This window comes from Antedon bifida, chromosome 1 (genome assembly GCF_963402885.1).
Source record: "Antedon bifida chromosome 1, ecAntBifi1.1, whole genome shotgun sequence".
NCBI lineage: Eukaryota > Metazoa > Echinodermata > Crinoidea > Comatulida > Antedonidae > Antedon > Antedon bifida.
In genome coordinates this window covers 10,388,216-10,410,151 of record NC_136226.1, presented here as the reverse complement: position 1 = coordinate 10,410,151, position 21,936 = coordinate 10,388,216, and the positions used below count along the sequence as shown (strand labels likewise).

General features: G+C 33.9%; 2 protein-coding genes across 4 annotated transcripts; one reads left to right on the top strand and one right to left on the bottom strand.

The window, feature by feature from the left end:
* Positions 1 to 518: 518 nt before the first annotated feature.
* Positions 519 to 8,265, bottom strand: LOC144853821 (guanine deaminase-like). The gene is made up of 13 exons (XM_078712019.1): positions 8,158 to 8,265; positions 6,482 to 6,570; positions 5,936 to 6,107; positions 5,237 to 5,324; positions 4,905 to 5,007; positions 4,496 to 4,634; positions 3,798 to 3,905; positions 2,990 to 3,087; positions 2,542 to 2,609; positions 2,246 to 2,395; positions 1,649 to 1,767; positions 1,395 to 1,422; positions 519 to 1,115 (listed from the first exon to the last, which is right to left on the bottom strand). Exons 1-13 carry the CDS (start codon positions 8,251 to 8,253, stop codon positions 1,042 to 1,044), a joined length of 1,332 nt encoding a protein of 443 aa, XP_078568145.1. The 5' UTR covers positions 8,254 to 8,265; the 3' UTR covers positions 519 to 1,041.
* A 698-nt stretch (positions 8,266 to 8,963) lies between these two features.
* On the top strand, positions 8,964 to 21,729 carry LOC144841371 (uncharacterized). 3 transcript variants are annotated; one of them, XM_078697700.1, is made up of 15 exons: positions 8,964 to 9,025; positions 9,503 to 9,597; positions 9,726 to 10,163; positions 11,095 to 11,278; positions 11,710 to 11,922; positions 12,267 to 12,351; positions 15,422 to 15,627; positions 16,377 to 16,466; positions 16,930 to 17,048; positions 17,583 to 17,712; positions 18,206 to 18,291; positions 18,970 to 19,147; positions 19,401 to 19,450; positions 19,618 to 19,663; positions 19,848 to 21,729. In XM_078697700.1, the coding sequence occupies exons 2-15, from the start codon at positions 9,581 to 9,583 to the stop codon at positions 21,420 to 21,422; spliced, it is 3,417 nt and encodes a 1,138-aa protein (XP_078553826.1). In that variant the 5' UTR covers positions 8,964 to 9,025; positions 9,503 to 9,580; the 3' UTR covers positions 21,423 to 21,729. The 3 variants fall into 3 exon arrangements, with proteins under 3 accessions (XP_078553826.1, XP_078553819.1, XP_078553833.1); XM_078697693.1 differs by having other exon boundaries at positions 15,365 to 15,627; XM_078697707.1 differs by lacking the exon at positions 16,377 to 16,466 and having other exon boundaries at positions 15,365 to 15,627.
* The last annotated feature ends 207 nt before the right edge of the window (positions 21,730 to 21,936 follow it).

Genomic DNA, 21,936 nt, shown 5'->3' with positions numbered 1-21,936 from the left:
TTTTCTCGCTTAATTGTTACCTTTCTGTATTGTGAGACGAACAAAATAAGATTCCAGTTAAATAATATTAACCATTGTCAGTTAACCATTTGATTTATGAGTAGGCCCTATGATGTCAATTCTCTCTATAGTATAGGCAATTTCAAATGCATTGTACTATAATGTTTGAGTTGGTCTTTATATTAATAGTGTTTCCGTCGCATATTGTATTTTTGTAACACCGTCGTTGTTGGTATTTTAAAGGGGTTCCCCTTTTTGCATTTTAATTGTAATAAGATATAAACAAAAATACATTTTATCTTTAAAAACAATTCAATATACTATGTATAAGGTTAATAAACTTTACCACGGACACTCCAGTAATAATACAGTTATTGTCTTATGCACTTATTATTATGCCGTTATTTTCATAATTCTTGAGTGACAATCAGAAAACAACTATATCAAAATAATACTAAGTGTTAAAGAAATAAATACTACTACAAATAGACTAGTTAAAGTCGATCAGGTCGCTAATTAAAAGGATAAAGGGATATATTTTTTTGAGTATTTACTTTGAGTATTTAAAGTAAAAACAAATAATAATTTCATATTGTTTTTATTTAGTTAAATAATATATTTATATTCATTTTATACAGTGTACAAATAAAAATACATCGTTGATATGAAGAATACATTCCATCAGATAATATAATCTACTATACTAAACTCGTACTACTTTCCTTCTTGGTACATTTTTTGTTATTGATTTAAATATTATATTTCTATATTTTCATTCTATACATTTTAAATGTAATTTTATACAATTAAAAATATCGGATACAGATACTGTATATTAATATGCTGTGACAAAATCTGACATACTGAGTATCTATTCATAAAACTTTGTCTATACTACCGTATCAAACTTTATGTGATGTGCCCATATGGACATGATGATGTCATGTCACTACCATATTTGGACATATCACTGCCATATATACAGACATCAACTTTTTTGTCAAACTAGTTTGATAGTGTAGACAGAGATTTACTTGTGATTTAACAAAGAACATTGTTATTCTGAAGACGTTGCTGGCCCTTTACGTATACCTCCACAATGTTTCGGTCGTCTCCTGTTAATAGAACCAAACACACAATAAATATAACGTTTATGGCCTACTTCGTCGCAATAGCGATTGTACTGGAGATTAATAGTAATATCCGATCTTATTATAGCGCTTATTGCACAATGCTTATAAGCGCTTCACATTATCATTTTTTGGATCAAATACGTATGGAAACACTCCCGTAATCAACGCAAAGTTGTGCACATGATTGGGCTTCTCTAGTTTTTGTAGTGGGAAGTAAAAAAAGTAAGACGTTCACATAAAATACACATTTTGTTTACTTACCTAGAAAAATAAATTTCTGAAGTAGGTCCTGAAAATAAGAAAATATAATTCATATTAAGTCTAAGATATTTTGTAATTTATTAATATTTTATAGTAAAAGAAACATATTTAAACCACAAATAATCATATTTGGCAGAAAGAGATGGTCTCCATGTATTTTGATGAAATGTTTTATTCACATGATAGAAGTGAAGACTTTACAAATAAAAAAGTAGTAATACATGGTTGTAGATATGACAAGCTACCATACTCACCTCTGATATCTCGTCTCCAAACATATCACATGGACTGTCGATGACGGTCAGGTCAATTAAAAGTGCATCAAATTCTTTTCCAACTTCAAAGTTTCCTATTTTGTCTTCTAAACCTAAAACTGTATTATCAAAATAATGTAAGAGTGTGTGTGAACATTATACGACCATATAATAATGCCTAAGTCTGTATTTTTATTGTCTTTTTTTATGTTAGTCCACCAGTCGGCGTTTAGATTTTTGTCTGAAAATACGAGCTCATGTATTATACGTATGAAACGTATGTGCCAAAATATTTTTCTTTTTTACTAATTTCAGTATACCGTATACGTATATCGTTTGTCCATGCGTATATTAAAAAAACTTAGTGTTATAAAGTAGAACCCCTCCTCTGTGGCACCCTATTCGTGAAACACCCCTATTAAGGGAACACTTTCATGTAAAACGAACTGGGCCAATATTGCCAACACTATGTCAACCCCTATTATTCAGAGGAAATCTCTATTAAATGGCACATATTGCTGTGTCCCGAATTAGTTAATATTGCAATTTTTTCTATTGCAGTTACTTCGTGTTCTAATTGCTCTGATTTTCAGCTACCTTTACTTCCTCCCAATGTTGCAAGTCGAAACAGTTCTTTGAAATCTACAGGCTTATAAGATTTTGATTTGTCCATTCCAAGAGTTTTAGAAGCTCCTACTCCGTCACGGATCGCTGCTTGTACAGACGCGCTGTATCCGCCTGAAATATCTGTTTCATACAATAAATAAACGAGGTTACAAAAGTAGTCTTACGTATGAAAAGTTTTACGTACGGAACGGTATACGAAGATGTGAGTTTGGGGAGGAGGTTGGATAGTGCGTTACACAACCGTCACGACAAAACCATATATTTACCTGTACCCAGTCCTATTTTGACACCTTTGTCCAAGCTTTTTCGAAGATCCATTATTCCACTCTGTAACCTATACATTGTAAAAATGAACAAACAGAAATGTAAACACAAGTTGTAGCAAGTATCCTCTTTTAAATTTATTTTCTCTCCTTTTTACAAAACTCAAAATTGAAACATAATCTTATTATCCTTCGAAGTGAGTAATAGAGAACTGAGATCGAGCAAACAAATGCTCTTGCACACTTTAAGGAAAACACATAACTGGGGAGGTCGGACATTCAGTACTGCTGGGTCTAGTCATCTATGGACTGTTTTAAGTCACGTTTAAAAACTCATTTGTTCAGATTGTTCTATTTTACAGCGCTATGAGCAATAATATGTAATGCCTACTCTAGCTTTTTTGTGGTGTGGCAAATAGTCTAATATTGTATCTTTCTTTCACTTTCTTACATAGTGTTTGATGTAGGACAATGCGAGATTCCTGCTTCAGTCTCTTTGAATGTATCAAACTCAGAATCGTTCATGTATACACAGTGTGCCATCACAGTCTAACAGAAAGATATTTATTTATTATTTCTTAATATAAAGCGAAGATATATCTTTATTTTCCCCTTACGTTCAGTAGTTTTCTACTCGGGTAAAGCGTAGTTTTCACTAGAGACCCAACGCAAGGACGTACGCGCAACGTAAGGAGTTGACCAATGACAAGCCACTGTTCCAATAATCCATCGCATGTGATTGGTCAAATCACTTACGTTGCGTTACGTCCTTGCGTTGCGTCGCTAGTGGGAACCAAGCTTAAGTTATTGAGAACTTTGCTTAAACGGCCGCAAACGGACTGCGACATTTCTATTAGGCTTACTCGACGTCTCGAGCAGAAATCGTGAATAATGATGCTGATATAAGCATGGATCACAGTCAGTTTGTTGGCGAAATTGTATGGACTGCAGGTTGTGGACCTGAAGCATTGGGTTCGAACCCCATCGACATCTTCGAATAGTCAATAATTAATCTCATGCATAATATTCATGATTTCAGCCTTAGACGTCAAATAATAAAAATGTCGCGAACGGACACATAGGAACTCATACTGATGTCTTTCGCGTTGCGATATGTCCTGCAGACTGTCTGTTACAAAAATATTGTATACAAGGTCATAAAATAACACGTTTACGGAAATTTGTGAAACTATTACAATTTAAGAATGATCATAATAATATCATTATTTGATGACGTCAAACCGTCAGTATTACCGTACCTTGTTAGTTAATAACCCAAATGATTCGTATATATGTGCATAGCTATTGTGTTTTGGAAACAATTTGAGAACACTCTCTCGTTCACGAACAGTTTCGTTGATATGTGTCTACAAATAAAAACAAAATAATGTAGCATAAACTATTATCTATATACTTTTTTGTTAATATGTACTAAATCATAAGAAATAATACAGTGTGAAGAACATCCGGCATTACTGGTCAACCTAAATGACGTACCGTACATACATCTGACACAGGAAACCACAATCTTATGACCGCAGAAATCAACCAAAATCGGTTAAGTATAGCATTAATTTATTAATATACGACGTATAACTATATCCTTCATGGTAAAATTAACCTAAATATTTCAATTGTATTGCGGTCAAATATTAAGACATAAACGGAATTGAATTTAGTTGATTAAAGTCAAGTAAAAAAAGAAAAAATATATTTTAACCTTGCTAAGTTATTTAACGTACACATAAGTTTATTTATTGTTAATATTTATATTGATGTAGGCCTATTCGGGCCAATGGCCTATAGGCAATGCTCCTAGGAAAAAAAGAAAGATCCGTGGTGTGGTCAAAGTATGCAGCGTGACCTTAGATTGCTTTTCTTTCCCACTACTAATAAAAAGTATACGCATTCCTCGTCCATTGTGTCCAATGTCCAGTGAATAAAATAGTAATTATACCTGAATTGGTAATCCTCCATATTCTTTAGCAATATTGCCGAGTGCACGTAATAGCGATGGCGAACAGTTGACAGCAAATCGAGGAGTAATACAAGGTGTAACCAGAGGGTTATTCAGTTTGTTGATAGACTCGATAAACCTAGAATTAATTAGAACATGAGGTGATCTTCTTCATCTATCTGCACAATTATTTATGTCTGTCCAATTGATATACTAAGGCCTCTCTCTATCTCCAATTAAAGACCCCTCCAGTTGAGACCACTTTACCGTCTCGGATGATTACCTATCTTTTACCATTTTAGATTCTATCCTGGTAGGCCTATTTAACAAGACATAATAATTAATGGAAATATTGTGATTTGTTTTTATTATAGTAAGTTTCAGAATCATAGTTTTCTTTTTAATTTACCATCTTGTATCTCGTATTGACTTTTCAGTAGTTTCTGTGTAATTACTATGGCTTGAAATGTCCATGCTAACCTTGCCAATGTAGGCCCGCTGCCCATATTCATCTGTTATAAAAATAAAAACCATTATAAAAATTCTAGACTCATCACGTATTATACCTATAGATATTGAACGCATAAGGGAGCTTTCGATTTACGCCGACCGACGCCGTAAATCGTCGTCACCTAGACCTGTGAAGTCAGACGAGGTGGTGAACGAGGAATCACAATGAATTTGGTCGTCTGTCGTCGCAAATCGAAAACTCCCTATTGACATGGGCCTATATGTACTTACCACATATTTCTCCAAGTTTCAATGAACTTTCTGGGTGTATTGTGGCAAAATAGCAGGCAGTGGTTGTTCCATTTTTTAAAGTTCGTGCCTGTAGAAAAAAGAATATACATTTGTAAATGTTGCTGCGGCGGCGGTGAAATCAAATTATAATTAAAAATACAGCATATGATTCAAATACATGCCGCCGCTAAACACCGACAGCGGCAGTTACATCAGAATGATAAATATACTCAAATCATCATCATAGCATCGAGGACATCTGTCACATTATAAGTAGCTGTTAGAACGTTCGTATGTCTTTTTACGCCATGTTTGAATATGTTTTCCCATTGTGCAATTTCGCAGTTTTGAGTTTTTTCCCAGCAGGAACAGGAATGGTTGGAATCTGGAATGAAGCTCTTTTTTTCAAAACATCTTTGTCGCGTAATTTTGATCATTCGCGTGGGCAATTACCACTTATACCACTTATACTTATTACCAGCTCTCCCTATTATATAATGTTTTTTAGGAGACGGTCATCCTCTTGCCTTGTCCAGCGGAGACGGTGTGTTCTGAGCAGAGTGTACATGTCAGCTAAACATCTACAGCGAACTCTGCTTATTTGTGACGACATTATTGTATTCGCCCGAGACGACCATTTATAGGCCTAATTGTAATTCATGATAATCATCTAAATAGCCAACATACGATGATACTTACCACAACTTTGCGATAACATTTCTCTGCAAATTCAAGATCCGAAAACTTTGCTTCGAGTGGGAAAGTGTATTTTTCTAGCCAATCCAGCAAAGGTAGGTCCATCTTGCTACCAGCATTCGGGTACTGCGAAGCATGTATATGTGTATCAACCAACCCCGGTATTAAAAATTGCCTAATAAAATGTAGCAGACAAATGTAATTAATTACCGGTTTCAACTTAAAGGCCAATTTACAGAGACAAGCGGTAACGGTAAGCGGTAAGCGGAAACCAAAAATATCGGATCTATGTTATTTCTTATGACCATTAGGCCTATACAAACGCGCAGCGGACGGACGGTTGAGCGGAAACCCGTTACGGATCGGGTACGCGGTTTTCCGCTTACCGTTACCACTCGTCTGTGTAAGTTGGCCTTAATCCGTTTCTCATACTATAAGAACCATTAAATAAAATGGCAAAATATTCAATCAATAGGCATAACTAAAGTAAATCACAGATATCTGTATATGGGTTTTTGTTGACGATTCTATAGAAGCATAATGACTTGCCCTGGTTTAAGATGTCTAACTGATTGCAAGTCGTAATCAAACTTGGCGGCCAATCTTTCAAAATCTTCTTTGTCGGTCAAAAATTGTATCTAAAAAAATGAAATTTATAAGGATGATGAGAGAAAGATTACACATCGTTGTTTGTTCATAAAAGAAGTTCTGTAACGTAATAGTTTATTGGTTTGTTAGTTATGGATGTACTGTGAGTTCGTATACCCTGATTGTTTTTATTATAGGCCTATGTAGTTTTATAACTGTATGTGTGACAGTAAAACTCAATAAAACAACAATATGTGTAAATCACTGCCAAATGTTAACTGTAGCTGGCTATTCTGAATCCAATACATTTGAAAAGTGCCTCGTAAGACGTGAAGCTTGAACTAGGATTATAATAACACAAAAGTCTTTGTAATTGTAGTTTTGCGTCAGGGAGTTGAGTAATTAGATATTTTGCCCTACTCTGACGTAATTTGTACTTTATACAAAAAAAATTCGCAAGTAGTTCTCGGGTGGGACTCGAACCCACGACCTCCAGATCACTAGCCTGGCGTTCATACCTCTAGCGCAAGCTCGGTGGTCTAGAGGTATGAACGCCAGGCTAGTGATCTGGAGGTCGTGGGTTCGAGTCCCACCCGAGAACTACTTGCGAATTTTTTCGCAAGTATTCTCAAATGTACTTAGTATAAAGTACAAATTACGTCAGAGTAGGGCAAAATATCTAATTACAAAAGTCTTTCCAATATACTGTCATATTCACCAGAAGATTCCGGGTTCGAATCTCGGATATACGTTTGGGGGTTGCTGGCTATTCTGCATCAAATACATTTGAAAAGTGCCTCGTAAGACGTGAAGCGTGAACTAGGATTGTAATAACACAAAAGTCTTTCCGATAGGCCTATACTGACATTATTCACTGCCAGGAGATTCCGGGTTGGAACCTCGGTTATACTGTACGTTTGGGTGGCTTCATCTATTGTCATAGATTTCCCAATTTTTCAATTGATTTTTCCAGTCACTGGGTGGTTTAGATATTATTCTCTAAAGCCTAGTAAATTAATATCAGTATTAATTAAATAGCTTAAATAACTTAATAGTTATATGATTCAAGGTGAAGGATTACAATGCGGTATATACAATATTATGAGAAATAATCTGTGTGTTAAAACTCTAAGTTTAATTGCTATTATCTCAGCACGAAAACGCATGAAGTAGGCGTAGCCTTTCATACGACAATACCTCAATCGCTCTTTAGATCTGCAAAGGTCAGGCTTCGCTGAATCAATATAAAAGTGTATAACTTGTGTTGCCCACTCTACCTTGAAAGATCTATGTATCTCAACGGGACAGTAACTTTTGTTCAATGTGTAAAATAGTATAATTATTATATATAAACTATTTCTAACGCCACCACAGGCGTCGTGCGAATAATTACAAATAGTTAGTACTATAATGATAATGCTAAAAATGATAAAAGGTTTGAAACGGTGTGATAGGCTAGGCCTAAAGAAAGAAAATGAGCTAGACATTTCTGTTTGACCTTCTACTAACAATATTAATAATAACATTTGTATTAATAATGATAATACAATATTTTCATTAACAATCACAGTTTGTGTACTTTTTCTATTTTTCACTTTCAAACAAGATGAAAATATGTTAGACCTAAGATCACTGACCTGTCCATCGTTAATGCCTATGTAATGATTTTCCAAAATCTGCAATGAATGTTCTTTTGTAGAATGCATAAACGTCCCGCAAAATATGATATCCATGTTTGATTCAGATGCCATGTTGAGTGTAGCATATCCAAAATATAAGTATTTTTGTAGTGCCGTGATGGACTGCTCCATTTAATTCTCAGGGGAAGTGCCTTAAAAAATGTATTATCGAGGTAGAGTTTACATCTTTTTTCCTTTCTAATTTATTGGCTTACTAATATTAATTAATCGTATAAAGTTACGTTTTATTCTATAATTCTTATCTTTGTCCTCCTATATGAACTTACATCATTAAGAAAAAATGTCCATATACTATATTGAAATCGCCATGTTAGAGCCACGTCCCCAGAAAGAACTTAAACCACTAAAAAGTTATTGGAAAATATTTTTTTATTATTTATACCACGCACAATGATTTGATTTGTAAGGCCAATTGTGCTTTTGTCGTATAGATGTACAAAAGATTATATGAGGGCCTATTCAAACTATACTACAAATGGAATAATGAAACTATATTACTATTATTATGTAATATTTGTGTCATGGTGTCTATGACGAAATAATAACAACGTAATATTATATAATTTAATTTTGCAAGATCTTTGCTAGTTATTATAGGTCAGCTCCATGATTTAGTCTAACTTCTGAAAACTTTTACAAACTTTAAAAAAGTTTCTTTCTGCGCATCATTTCACGTCATTTTTTCACACTTGAGTAATTCTGAACACCAGGTAGAGATTAAACATTTTTTTGTTTTCAGCCTATGTTATCGTCGTTCCCCCTCGCGTCGTGTGTGTTTAAGAAATGCGCGAAATATTGAATAGAGGTCTGTATTTTCTAGTATTTTCAATACAAGTGTGTGTGGTTGTTTTATTGGGGAATTAGTTAAATTAGTTAGATCGGATGCGAGTTAAACTTTCACTTAATAAATGTAGTGTTACTAGTACACAGTACACTGTACCTCCGTCCTTCCTCCTCCTACTAGTCTCCTCTCCGTCGATCCTTTTGTCGGTCGCCACGCCACCACCGGAAAGCCATCATTATGCTGACCTACAGATATTCACAACGTGGTCCATGGCCTTCACTGATTAGTTTATTTAACGTTTAGGCCTTAATGCTGTTTCTGTTTAGTTTCCGTAAAATAAAAAATGGTATCATTTAAAACCATCGATAAAAGAAGCTAGAATATGCACTACATGATAGCAAATCAATAAGCCTAATAGTATATACTAGGCTAGGGCCTAGGCCTAATATAATTAATACTAAATAGGCCTGATATTGTTTTATTTTACATACACTGCAGGTTGAAGAATGTGATTGTGCTGTATTTCTTTGATTTGTTTAGCTAAGCTACCTCCTCTCACACACCTGGTTGGACAGAATGTTTCAACCTGCTGGGTAAGAATAAGACACAACTGACTGATTTCATTTGTATTAACTACATACATTCTTCTTTTTTGTTTAGTTAATTATATAAATATGTAATATAAACTTGGCAATAATTAAATCTTATGTATTGTTTCTAGGCTTCTGGGATCCTACACTCCACCTCCAAATGGTCAACCCTACACATCAAATAATGTACCCATGTATGATTACAACAAAAATCAATATCCATCAAACCAACTATTTCAAAATCGACCCCCACTTCTTCCGAACCCAACATATCAACAGACATTGTACCAACAAACTACACTCTTTCAAGTACCCAATCACCAGCAGAATTCAAGATGGCCGTCATTAAACCGGCCAATGGGGAGCTGTAATATGTCGCCACAGAACACTAACAGTAATAGAGGCAGTGGTGAACAACAGCATTCTATCAGAGGTAATGCGCAACATAACACTAATGCAGGTGGTGTGCAGAACAGAGATAATGTTTCACAGAACAAAATGCAAGACTCAAAAAACTCTGATGTATTTCTGTCTCAGGAACAACATGAAGAGAAGAAACAACTTTACAAGTATTTATTTTTCTACAGTAATATACATTACATATAGAATTACTAAACTTATATGCCTACTTGCATCCACATGTCATCTATAAAAACCATAATCCTTTGTTAATGGCCTATGTTATGTTATTAACAATTTTTTTATTTTTTTTTTACATAACTATTTAATTATTTAACAATACTAGTAGATAGTTTTTATTTAAAAATTGATCCAAAAAAAAATGTTTATTAATGTAAATAAAAACTTTTGTCTTTTTACGGAAAAATTCTGTGTAATATCTGTAATGTAAAAATATGCATAGCAACGGTTGCCATGGCGATGGATATTTTATTTATTTTTTATTGTTTTATTCGTTTTCTAATACCAGAGTACGTTTTTAGCAGGTTTCAATGATTATTGGCGAGTAGTTTGGGAGAAAAGCAATTTTAACTTAAATTATCCTAAAACCATAATTCTTATGTAAAAAATGGTGGCCATTTTGATTAGGTGATTTGGACATGTTCCCCCAAAGGGATTCTGGGTAATTTTGAGTTGTGACCTTCCCAAGACCTATATTTTCTAAAAATATAAAAATTAGCCGGTAGTACTTCCATTGCCACCTCATCCTTTTCTAGAGGACTTTTTGGCCATAATCTGCCCAGCTATCATATCCAAAGCCTGTATTCTTACCGTATTAGTTTACCCTATAGAGTATCACGGTGCTGATGTCACGACGGTAGGTGGCGCTGCGTGGTTGCTAGCGCAACCAAAAATGCGTTCAGCCTGCCTGAGTGACTCCAAGATCACCAATGGTTTGGAATAGGCTTATTGAAGTAGTCATTTTAAAACTTAATAATTTTCAATAACAACAAACTAAAAAGATAACAAGTAACTGCGGCAAGTCTTGATATTCAGAAAAGATATTCACTATTTCATGCAAATAAATCTCTTTTTAAAAAGGTTATTTTCACAAGTGTTGCGAGATAATGGACCAATGGATGTTTGTAATAAACGTATACTCAGCACGTTCATGTCATTACCAGAATCTAAGAGGAAAATCATCTCAAAATTTGGTGGTATTCAAAGGTTCTTTCTTAAATCTCCCATGTTCCTAATCCAGGGGGATATTGTTTGCGTGGCAGAGGTAAACAATTATTTTTCTATTTTGATTTTTAAGTTAAATTTAAAAATGCCTTAAGAAAACATTAACAACCAAGATGATTGACAGAAATCTTAAATTATAAGGATAAGGAGAGACAGTACTTAACTGCTGTATCTCTCAAATTTACTTGCTCAATGCTCTTACTATGTTGGTAATCCAATTCTCCCTCCATTTTCTTCTCAGATTTTTTTTTTCTAACTATTTCTTACTATCTTATCTTTTTATCCCATGAGAGGTTGTCGTATTGCTATTTTAAAGCCTTGTCTACACTATCAAACTTTATGTGACAAAAAAAATTCATATTTGGGAATATCACTATCATATTTTTTTTTGTCAAACTAGTTTGATAGTGTAGACAGAGCTTAAAACAATATTTATTTCATGTACAATGTTTTGTTGTTTCACCTCAACAGGACCAACCTGACGGGTCTCCTGTTAAGTCTCCGTTGAAGTCTCCCGTAAAGTCTCACGTAAAATCTCCCGTAGCCGAGAGTACCGATCTACAAGAAGTTTCTGATATATTTTCTACTCCAAATGCTACTAAACCTGATGAACACGTTGAACCATCGACACCAACTAAAACTGGCCTTGATGTTCAAGCTCAGCCTTTTACACCATTAACTCCAGTATGTACAATTTATATCTAGTAGTTGAACTGTAGCTTGGTGGTTACCATGCTTGCTTTCCAGTGCCATGGTGCAGGGTTCAATCCTGGGCGGTAACTCACAACCGTTTCTACCCCACTCCCTAGCCTCAAATGAAACTGGTTTTAAAAGCAACTTGATAATAGCATAAAAAATAATCAAAACAATTCTGATAATATAATTTGACAAATTTCCAAATAATGCTGTACGATTTGCTTGTTTTTAACGGACTTCTTTGATGTAATTCTTATTTTATTACTTTAGCATTATAAAAGTTAATTGTTCTTTATTTGTTTGCCGCATAATACGTTTTATATTATTTATAGCAAGGCAAATCGGCTACATCTGGCATTATGTCTCCAAATTTGGAACCAACCGATCCAGACTGTACATCAAAAAGTTTATCTGAGAGTAAGTACTTATCACAAAATGTAAATGTATTATATCAAACATATGACAAAGCATTATAACATAAAGCTTAGTTCTCATTTGGAAAAAATGATGTAGGCACAGCAACAGAAGTTGACCAATCACAAGTGACAGTTTGATGATCCATTGCGTTGTGATTGGTCAAATTACTTACAGGCCATTTGCATCCATCCTTGTATTGATATACTGTACTATTAAGCTAGTTTTAGCTATTTTATTATTATAAGACATGTATCAGTTAAAAGTGTCAAATGTCTTGATGTCTTGTCAAATGTCGGGATTTTTTCTCATGACAATTTGCAACTCTACTCCCAAAGACTTGTAAGTCTTTGTTTATGTAGAGCATCTTGTGTATATGTTTGTCTTGTGAATGGGATTGCCACCTTTTAGGATAGTGAATGAATTCACTTGTGGTTATCCTTGGCAATTTGCCTAAAATGAGAATAAGAAAAAAAAGAAGGAACAGCTTATTGTGATTGCTACCGCGATAAAATTCAATATACCAAATGTATTTTACAATGCACGTATGGTGTTACACTAGCAATAGGTAGTTTGTGTTCATTAGGCCAAAAAAAAAAATGTATTGTGTTGGCCACGTTTTGGGTAAATCCTAAAAATGGGTAGGTCGGTAGGAAAAGTTTTTTTTTTTTTTTTTTTTTTTTTTCAGACCAAAAATGTGTTGCCGGCAAAATAATAAACAATTTACACAATTGATACAAAAAGACTTTTAAACACTTTTCATAGCACCCTAGGCTCACGCTAGCTATAATTGTTTCAACAAAAGTTTAAAAAAGGTTTATTAAATAAACGTAGGCCTAGCTTTTTAAGGCAAAAATGCCTAGGCTAGCCCTAGCTACCATTTTTAAAGCCAACAAAAACATTCAAGATCGAAATAAACTATTTCCGTGTTAATGCTACATTACGCAAGTTAGCATATTATTCTAGATGAAAAATATTGAGTTTTATATTGTTTTATCCATACGTAATTACACTGGCATTAAAGATATAACAATAACATTAAAATGTAGGCCGTTTTATGAGCCGTATTTCGCCGATTTCTTATCGCGCGGAAATTCCCCACCAGCGACATCGATCGATCGAGGATAGAGGTCCGGCTAGAAGCCTAGCGTGCATGCCGGAACGGATGGATTATCGCTATATAAATAACAAGTTTGAACAAAAGAGCTTACGACAATCTTAGGTACATTTTTATTAAACGTATATAGGCCTACTTGCTTGGCGAACCCATGCTTTTTAAATCATTTAACAAGTCCGTAATCAGATCTTAGTACTGTACAGTAAAACCAAAAAACACCGCATCAACAACCTCGTGCGATGTACGATCTGTTGTTCTTTTGCTGCAGATCAACATTGGTAGAGTCCATTAATTATGAGGGTGTTTAAAAATGTTATAACTATTAAAAACCAGCCTCAACCACTGTGTAATCAAAGTGTTTATTTAATTTAAACTTGGATCCCCCAAAAATTAATAATCGCGTATTCCGGTTATCACGTGATTGATTCACGGTTGGTTGTTGCACGCTTCTTTTTTACACGTCCGGCGGAGGTGAAATATGTTCACCAATTTGGCGAATAAGACAATATTTTTTCACCATTTGGTTTCAAAATTGCCGTTTGGCTCAAAAAGAAAAAAAAAAAAAAAAAAAGCCGACCTTTATTTTCGGCAGTTTAGGGTCGGTCGGGCGTGGCCAACACAATAATTTTTTTTTTTTGGCCTTACTTAGCTGATAAATAAAATTGGACATGCGGCTTCAATCTAAACCTTACTGTTGTCAGGAAAACCCAGTGATTATATCAATACAACTTCACAAAATAGAATATTACACTTTATCATCTGATGGGTGTTTTTTAATGGTCAAGATTTTCTACATATACACAGTGACATTTTTTGTCGAGGGCTTTTTTTATATTGAAGATTCATTAAACAACTTTCATGGGACAGATTTGCGATAAACAACAATTTTGTAAATCATTTCAAAATAAATAGTTTGAAGTTTTGCTGGCAGTTTTCTTCAATGCAAAAGGATATTACACTTTATTACCATCTGATGGTTGTTTTTTATTGGTAAAGATTTTCCAATAATATTAGAAAATATCTACCAACTCATCTACAGAGCGACCTTATTTTTTGTTTTTTTTACTGTTATATTATTATATTATATAATATTATATTATATATATTGTTTAAACTTCTTTTAGCATAACTAAATGAAAATTAAATTTAATGCAACTTTTTTTCTGATTAAAAGTATTATAAAAATTGATAGACTGGCAATTGGTATATTGAATAATCCTAAAACGTATTCATTTTTGCTGGTGGAAATAAATCAACACAATTATAGATAGCATCTAAGGCATTAATTATTGATCATACATTCCAATAATTATCGATCTATAGTTTCCCCTATGTTTCATAATCTTTGGAATTTTATTTGTGTTACACAAGCTTTTTGAAAATAAGCACTTTCTTATCAGTGGGGAGATAGTTCAAATTACACAGCAAAATCTCTATTCTTTTGTACACAAATGTTGTAAATAGAGAGGCATTTTTAAAAAACTATAAAAAATAAACAGTGTGGTTAAAAAATCATATCAGATGACTACATTTAGGTAATGTAACTTGAATTTTACGTTTCTGGTATTTTTATTCAACTTCAGAGTTTTATTTTCATGCTATAGCAAAAATTATCATCTTTTTTTTACCTTCTAGGGAGTCACCAGACATGTTATTACATTAGGTTAAACTACCTAACTACTGAAAAATATTTTGCCAAATATTGTATTTACTTTTTTCGTCTAGATTTCAATTACAAATATATGACTATGTACAATTAACCAGATATTATTATGTTTAAAATTCATGCCTGTACCTGATATTTAAGAAAATATGTATATATAAATTCACAGGCAGAGAAGAAATTCTATACTAAATATTAATTAATTTTTAAATGATAAAGATGAGAAAATATTACAGGTGAAGCTGAAGATCTTTTTTTGGAGTTACAAACAAGTCTTGATAAACTTAAAATAGATGAGAAACCAAGCAAGGATAAAACTGCAGATGACTGCCATGAGGCGTTCACAGAGAAAGCCAAACTACTTGGCATTGATGTTGGAGCTGCTGCCAGTAAGGCAACCAAAAAATCTGTCAACAGACCATTCGAGAGGTCTCCTTCTCCACCAGTTTCTGGTTCTTGGAGAGAAAGAAAGCCTTCTGATCCTGATAAGGAACATAAGGTAGATGGAATCTACGTTCTTGACGCTTACTATTAGGGAGCTTTCGCATCAGAACGATAAACGAAGGGGACGGTAATTAACAGAGCATGACTGTTATTTTGGGACACAAGCTACATTGTTCGTCCATCTTCGACATAGTCCACAGACCCTGTACATGCGGACTTGGTGGGTGTGTTTGAAAAGTTTTTGTGTTGCATGAGGCTAGGTCTTACAAAATGATGTCATAAACTTTGTTCCGTCTCATTGGACCGAACGTTAAATCATTAAAGATTTTTCCTCCATGGTTAAATCGACCAATTATAATCCCGATGAGAACGGAACAGCATTTACTGGGCTTATACACATACATAAATACAGAGATAAACATTTTATATAAATTACTGTATCATTTCATATCTCTATCGTCTACCGTCCTGATGCGAAAGCTCACTATTATTATTTTTAGCAATGCGCTTATAGAATATATATGTTTAAACAGTATGGCCTGTATCACCCACTAACATAACAATAAACCACTATTGTAACATTAAATGTTAAGTTAGTGGTGGATTTTTGCTATGTTAGTGGTTGATTGTTACATTAGTGGATGATACATGGCCAACCTATTTGCAGGAGCCACCACTAAGTGGAAACTTTGGTTCTCGAAGATGTCCCAATAGTAGAGGTCCTACTGTATTTTATACAGTACGATTGGCGTGTTGCCTAGGACCAAATAATAACCTTTAATCATTGAATATTCATTTATTTAGATAAAACGTCAATTAGAAGCAAGCATGAAACAAAAATTAGAATTAGAACTAACACAAATGAAATTGACTAATATGGAGCATACAACAGAAGTAAGTATCCTATTCATTGTTAACCAAAAGAGAAAATTTATTTAAATAAATAAATAATGCACACTGCAGGTTTGTTTTAAATGCACAACAGCCTTGCATTACACAAAATGTTTACACAACGTAAGAGAGGTTTATTTCAGAGATTAGCTCAAAATTGTAATACTTTGAAAGTTCATGATATTGATTTATTTTCTAACAGTTTATCCATTTTTAGATCTAAAAAAAAGATCTAAAAGTTGTTTATCCTTATTGTATTCTTTGTTTTGTTTTATCTAAGGCTGTTAATGAAGGTATTTATCTCTGTTGGTTGTGGATTGAATAAAATAAAAGCAAAGTTACCATGTAGTAGAACCATTTATATATAACTACAGAATAACAATGATAATGATACGAAAATTAACCAATCATGGTTTTTTTTAAAAAAACCATTTGTGTATAAATATTTTCAAATATTTTTTTGCAGCAAATTGAAAGAAAAGCCCAAATGAAAATGAAAGTCAAAGATATGGACCTGAAAAAAGTCAATACAGAATTAAGTGAAGCACTGAAGCAGATATCGGAACTAAATACAAAGAACAACAAGTAATAATAATTGGTTTTAAGTATTTTATTACTGTATATGATGAAAATAGTCCCAGGGTCCTCGTTATGAATTTTGGCGAAAATTTGGGGGTGAGATTTTAAAGGATTATTAATGGATTTACCATATGTCCAAATTTATCCTAAATTAGGAGGTCAGATTATACATGAGCATAATATCATGATATTATATGTTGCATGGGATGCTTATTTTAAATTTCTAATACACTTATTCTGTATTTGTCGCAACCCCTGCACTTCATTTATGCAAGTGAGTGACCGAACCGTAATTTCGTAGCCATAACATCGGCAAGGGTTCAAGGGTCACTCGCTCCATGGTTCTGCTGGTAGTAGTTTAGACTGTACAGTACATCACAGCCACTGATCGTAACTGGACCCTCTGGGAGACCAGTCTTTGACTGAAGAGGTCGCCCAGTACAAATGAAATATTTCAATTGAAAAAACATGTATTTATTTAGGTTTATTTTATATTACTGCTTTATAAACTGTGCTTTAGTGTATTAACTTTTATTTTAGGTTAAAAAATCTAAATATCAATTTAATGGAGAGTGTGAAAAAGCTGACAGAAGATAAGGACAAAACGTCTGTTGAATTTCAGGTGAAATTAAAAGGGATTCAAGCAAGAGCACGAGAAGCAGAAATCAAGGTAATCCGGGGATTAAGATTTTTCAGAAGGCAATTTTCAAACCAAAACATGGTCATAGTGTGTTGGACGTTGGATTACTGATGGTGGTTCGAATCCATCTCTCGCCGCATTTCTTGTATCCTTAGGCAAGACACGTTACCTAATTTGTCTCTCTCCACCCAGAGAGGTGTATAAAATGGGTACCGGTTAGATCAAGACACAACTTTGCGCTGATTACTAGCTGCATTATTATGGGAGTATGTTTCCATACGTGTATGATCCAAAAAATGGCCGCAGTAATAATGTGCAGCCCATTGAGAGCTTGCTTATATATGCTATATGAGAATGAACTATTATTATTATTCACATGATATATATCTAGATTATGTTTGTGTTGATATATAGTAGTAGTATAATATATAGTTACAGCCTTCCTTTTCAACCTGACCTAGCACTTAAACAGTGCTTCATATGTTATAATCTATTGGTATTGTTATGGATTCCATTTCTATAGGTGTTGGAAGCAATCTATAAAGAATGCTTGGGTAGAATTCGGGAAGTTGTTAGGAAAAAAGAAGTTAACTTCAACTCAATGTTTAGGTAAGAGTATAAAATGATTTGCAATAATTGCTTTTAATACCATTTTTTTTGGTGGGTTTGTACCAATTGACTTTAAAATTAAAACTGCTTGTGTACACAAAATAATAGTAATTTGACCTTATTACTTGGTGGTCCATATTTGGCTGGAGCCTCCATTATAATTTATTGGAACAGCTCAGAGAAAAAATTAATTGTAGCTAAGGTCGTCAGACATGCTTTTAGTGTTTCTGAAATCTTAAAAAAATCACACTCGTTTTTATAGTATGTTCATTTAAAATCCAATCGGGAAAGAGTGAAAATGTCACTCTTTCCTTATCCAATCCAGTAGCATGATATGTGGTATGGTTGAATAACACTTTCTATTCAACAGACATCAAATTCACTTAGTTATTTTACATTTACAAGGCAGGGTATGACCCATGAGTTATTATGAATGAAAATATAAACCACTTTGTTATGTTGATATAATTAAAATTTTAAAAGCAAGAAAATTTACAAGAGGACAACATCTGTCCAAATTGAGATTTAAAATCATAGACAACTTCTTTATTCGATATTCAAACACCTTAATATTAGACCTCCATGACAGAATTCCAGAAAACGCAGACATATTAGGACAGCTTTTGAATGGTGTCCGGTATTTGGAAGATGTGACTATTACGTATATTTGTGTTTTAGTTCATCTGATAGCGTGCCTGTTGGAACACTTTGGATGGAGTACATTGAACTTGTTACAATACAGAAAGCTGATTTAAAGGAACAATATGACAACATTTTAGAATTACTTAAAAAGGACATACCGCTTAAAGACTGCCCTCTTTTGTTAGAACAAGACATTAGTCTCTTTGTGAAAAAGGTGAGTACACTATTTTTCTTTTGATTTGAATAGTTAGTATATGTTGTACTCTTTAATAATGTATGTTAAAATCTAATCTAAAAATCTAATATAATTCTAAAAACTAGTAGTGGATTAAATCACTCATCATTTCTGATGAAACCCTTAATGAGGTGGATTTCAGTGACTACAAGGTACAAGATAATTTTTTTTATTTGTAACTGCCTATTTTATTAGTAATTAATTTGTAATGAAATACATATTTTGTTAACAGGAGCGAAAGGAAACCTTAGAAGTGTCTGAAAAGCTGTCCGACAAAACTGGGTATGAAGATTATTTATTTTATAATCAACACCCTAATGTTCATAAATACTCATTCTTTCTGTTAAAAATATAATGTAATATCAATATTATATTAATAAGTTAGGTCCAAGTTAGGTATTTTGATAATGTTATACTAATATTAGTATTGTGTTTTGTTTTATTTACAGTATGACCAAAAAAAGACCAATGATTGGAACTTCATTAGTTGAAAAGGTGAAGAATAAAAAATGTATATTTTTAGATTTTAGCATTTAAGCAAATTCTGTTCCACTTTTATTTACTTGCTTCATTATCTAAGTATTGTACACTTAAAAACTGTACCATATAATTATCATTTAAAGCATTGAAAATAATCTGAAGCTGTTTACCATATTATTTTTTGTTTTCAAATTATTAGATGAAGTCTCCAGAACAACCATCAGCTATACCCTCGTTGCGACAACCTCGACAAATGCCAAGTGATATGTTCACAAGACAACAGCATGCTATGCCAAGACCTCCAGGCCTTTGTGGAAGTTCTCCATATATTCGTACCGAGTGCATTCAGAAATCACCAGTATTTAGACCTCGCTCAACCACTAGTCCTCCTGGACCTCAATTCAGTGTGCCACAAAATCCAGTTCCTATTATTAATAGCCCACCTTTCAAATCCATGGAAAACAAAGTACCGACTGCAGTTAATCCTAGATTAGCACCGTCCTTCGGTTTAAACATGAAGACTGAAGGGTATATATCTGCTGCGTCACGTAGACGATTTCAACAACCAATACCATTTAGAAAGAAGGGTCCAACCAATGCGCCATCTATAACTGTACCCAGTATACCGGTCCTGGCAGAGCAAATCATCACACCACCATTATTAAGTGAAATCAAACTACAGATAAATGATCCCCCTGCTATTCCAAAACTTATGGATTTAAATCTTGGAAGAAGTGCCACTCAATCTCTTGGAAATGGTAGTGGTGATGCACAACAGAATAGCTTTATCCCAAGCCTTACTGATCAAGGACTTAAGGATTTAATTCATGGTGTATGTGAAGAGAACATTGTTCATGGTCAGATGAAAAGACAGAGGGATTTGAATAGCCAGACTAGTTTTATCCCAAAACTTGGCAGAAATAATAGTCCTCCGGAAAGAGTAAGCGGGGAACAGTTGGATGTTAGTTGTATGACTTATCACGTTGAGATGGATGAAACAGAGTGCTGGGATGATGAAGATGTTCCTACTACCTCACCACGCACTGATAGTTTGAGACCATGTAGAGGTGTCGGTTACCAATTTGAAAACCCTGCAGGTGGTGATGTTAGTCTTGGTGTGTCGGATCTTGTAAAGACATTGCAGTCCTGGTCGCAAGAGGTACCTGGAACGTTTAAGGGAGGCCATAGTAATGTCAAACAGATAACATCACCACCACCGCCACAAATTTCACTGGAAATAGAGAAGATTTCACCAGATTCAACATGTCAATTTTTAGTGCCATCTGCAGTCAGTATTGTGCCATCGACCTCTTACAATGATAATGAGAGCAGAAGGTGGCAAGAGATAAAGAGAAAGAAAAAACGAGGGCAAGCTGTAAGTAACGAAAAGAAACCACCTCAAAGTAGCCTTGATAAGATTGTGTACACCTTGAGTACGAAGCTTCCAGACTTCCATCGTAACGACTACATCGAGTCTGTCAGAGTCATTCGTGAAGCTCACAAAGGAACACTTAGTGGAGTTCCTCTGACGGAGATTGTCAGCCAATGCTGTGAATACCTAAATAATCACTATAGAAAGAAGGCTGTGCATGATGAAGATATCTGTGCTGTTTGTCACGAGGATGTAAATGCAGATATTGAAAAGTTGAATAAACTGGAATGTGGTCATCTCTTTCACGATAGCTGTATCAAGCAGTGGATACAGACACGAGAGAGAACGTGTCCACTCTGCAGAACATTTATCCTTCTTCCTGACGATTTTCCAGCTTTATAGAACACGCCATACTTTATAAAATTTATTTCGTACTTGTAAAAAAAAAAATTAGGATTAGAAAAAAACAGATGTTATATAAAGGTTTTGTCTTTGTAGTTATCAGAAAATTTATATTGCTTTTTTGTTCTTGAAGTTGGTGTTATTTACTAGTTGCATGTTGTATGGTATTTGCATCGTTATTATAGTAGCTAAGTATTTACTTGTAAAGCATTATAAAAAAAAAGTTCAATTTAAGTATAGCCTTATCAGTATTATTGTGATTTTCATTTCCTGGTTTAAAAAGAAATTAAACTTAATTTGGCATATACTTTGATTTCTTTTATTCATTTATGAGCGTTTGTGAAAAGAGGGCTTCCTATAACCACCAGAACACAAAATATACTGGAACTGTATTATAATGTTTATGTACATTCTAGTTGTAGGTCACAAGCTTTTTACTGTGAATGAACTATCCTTTTCTAAACTTTGTGTTTTATTTTTTACTTTCAAAATCTTATTTTTCTTCGTTTTGAAG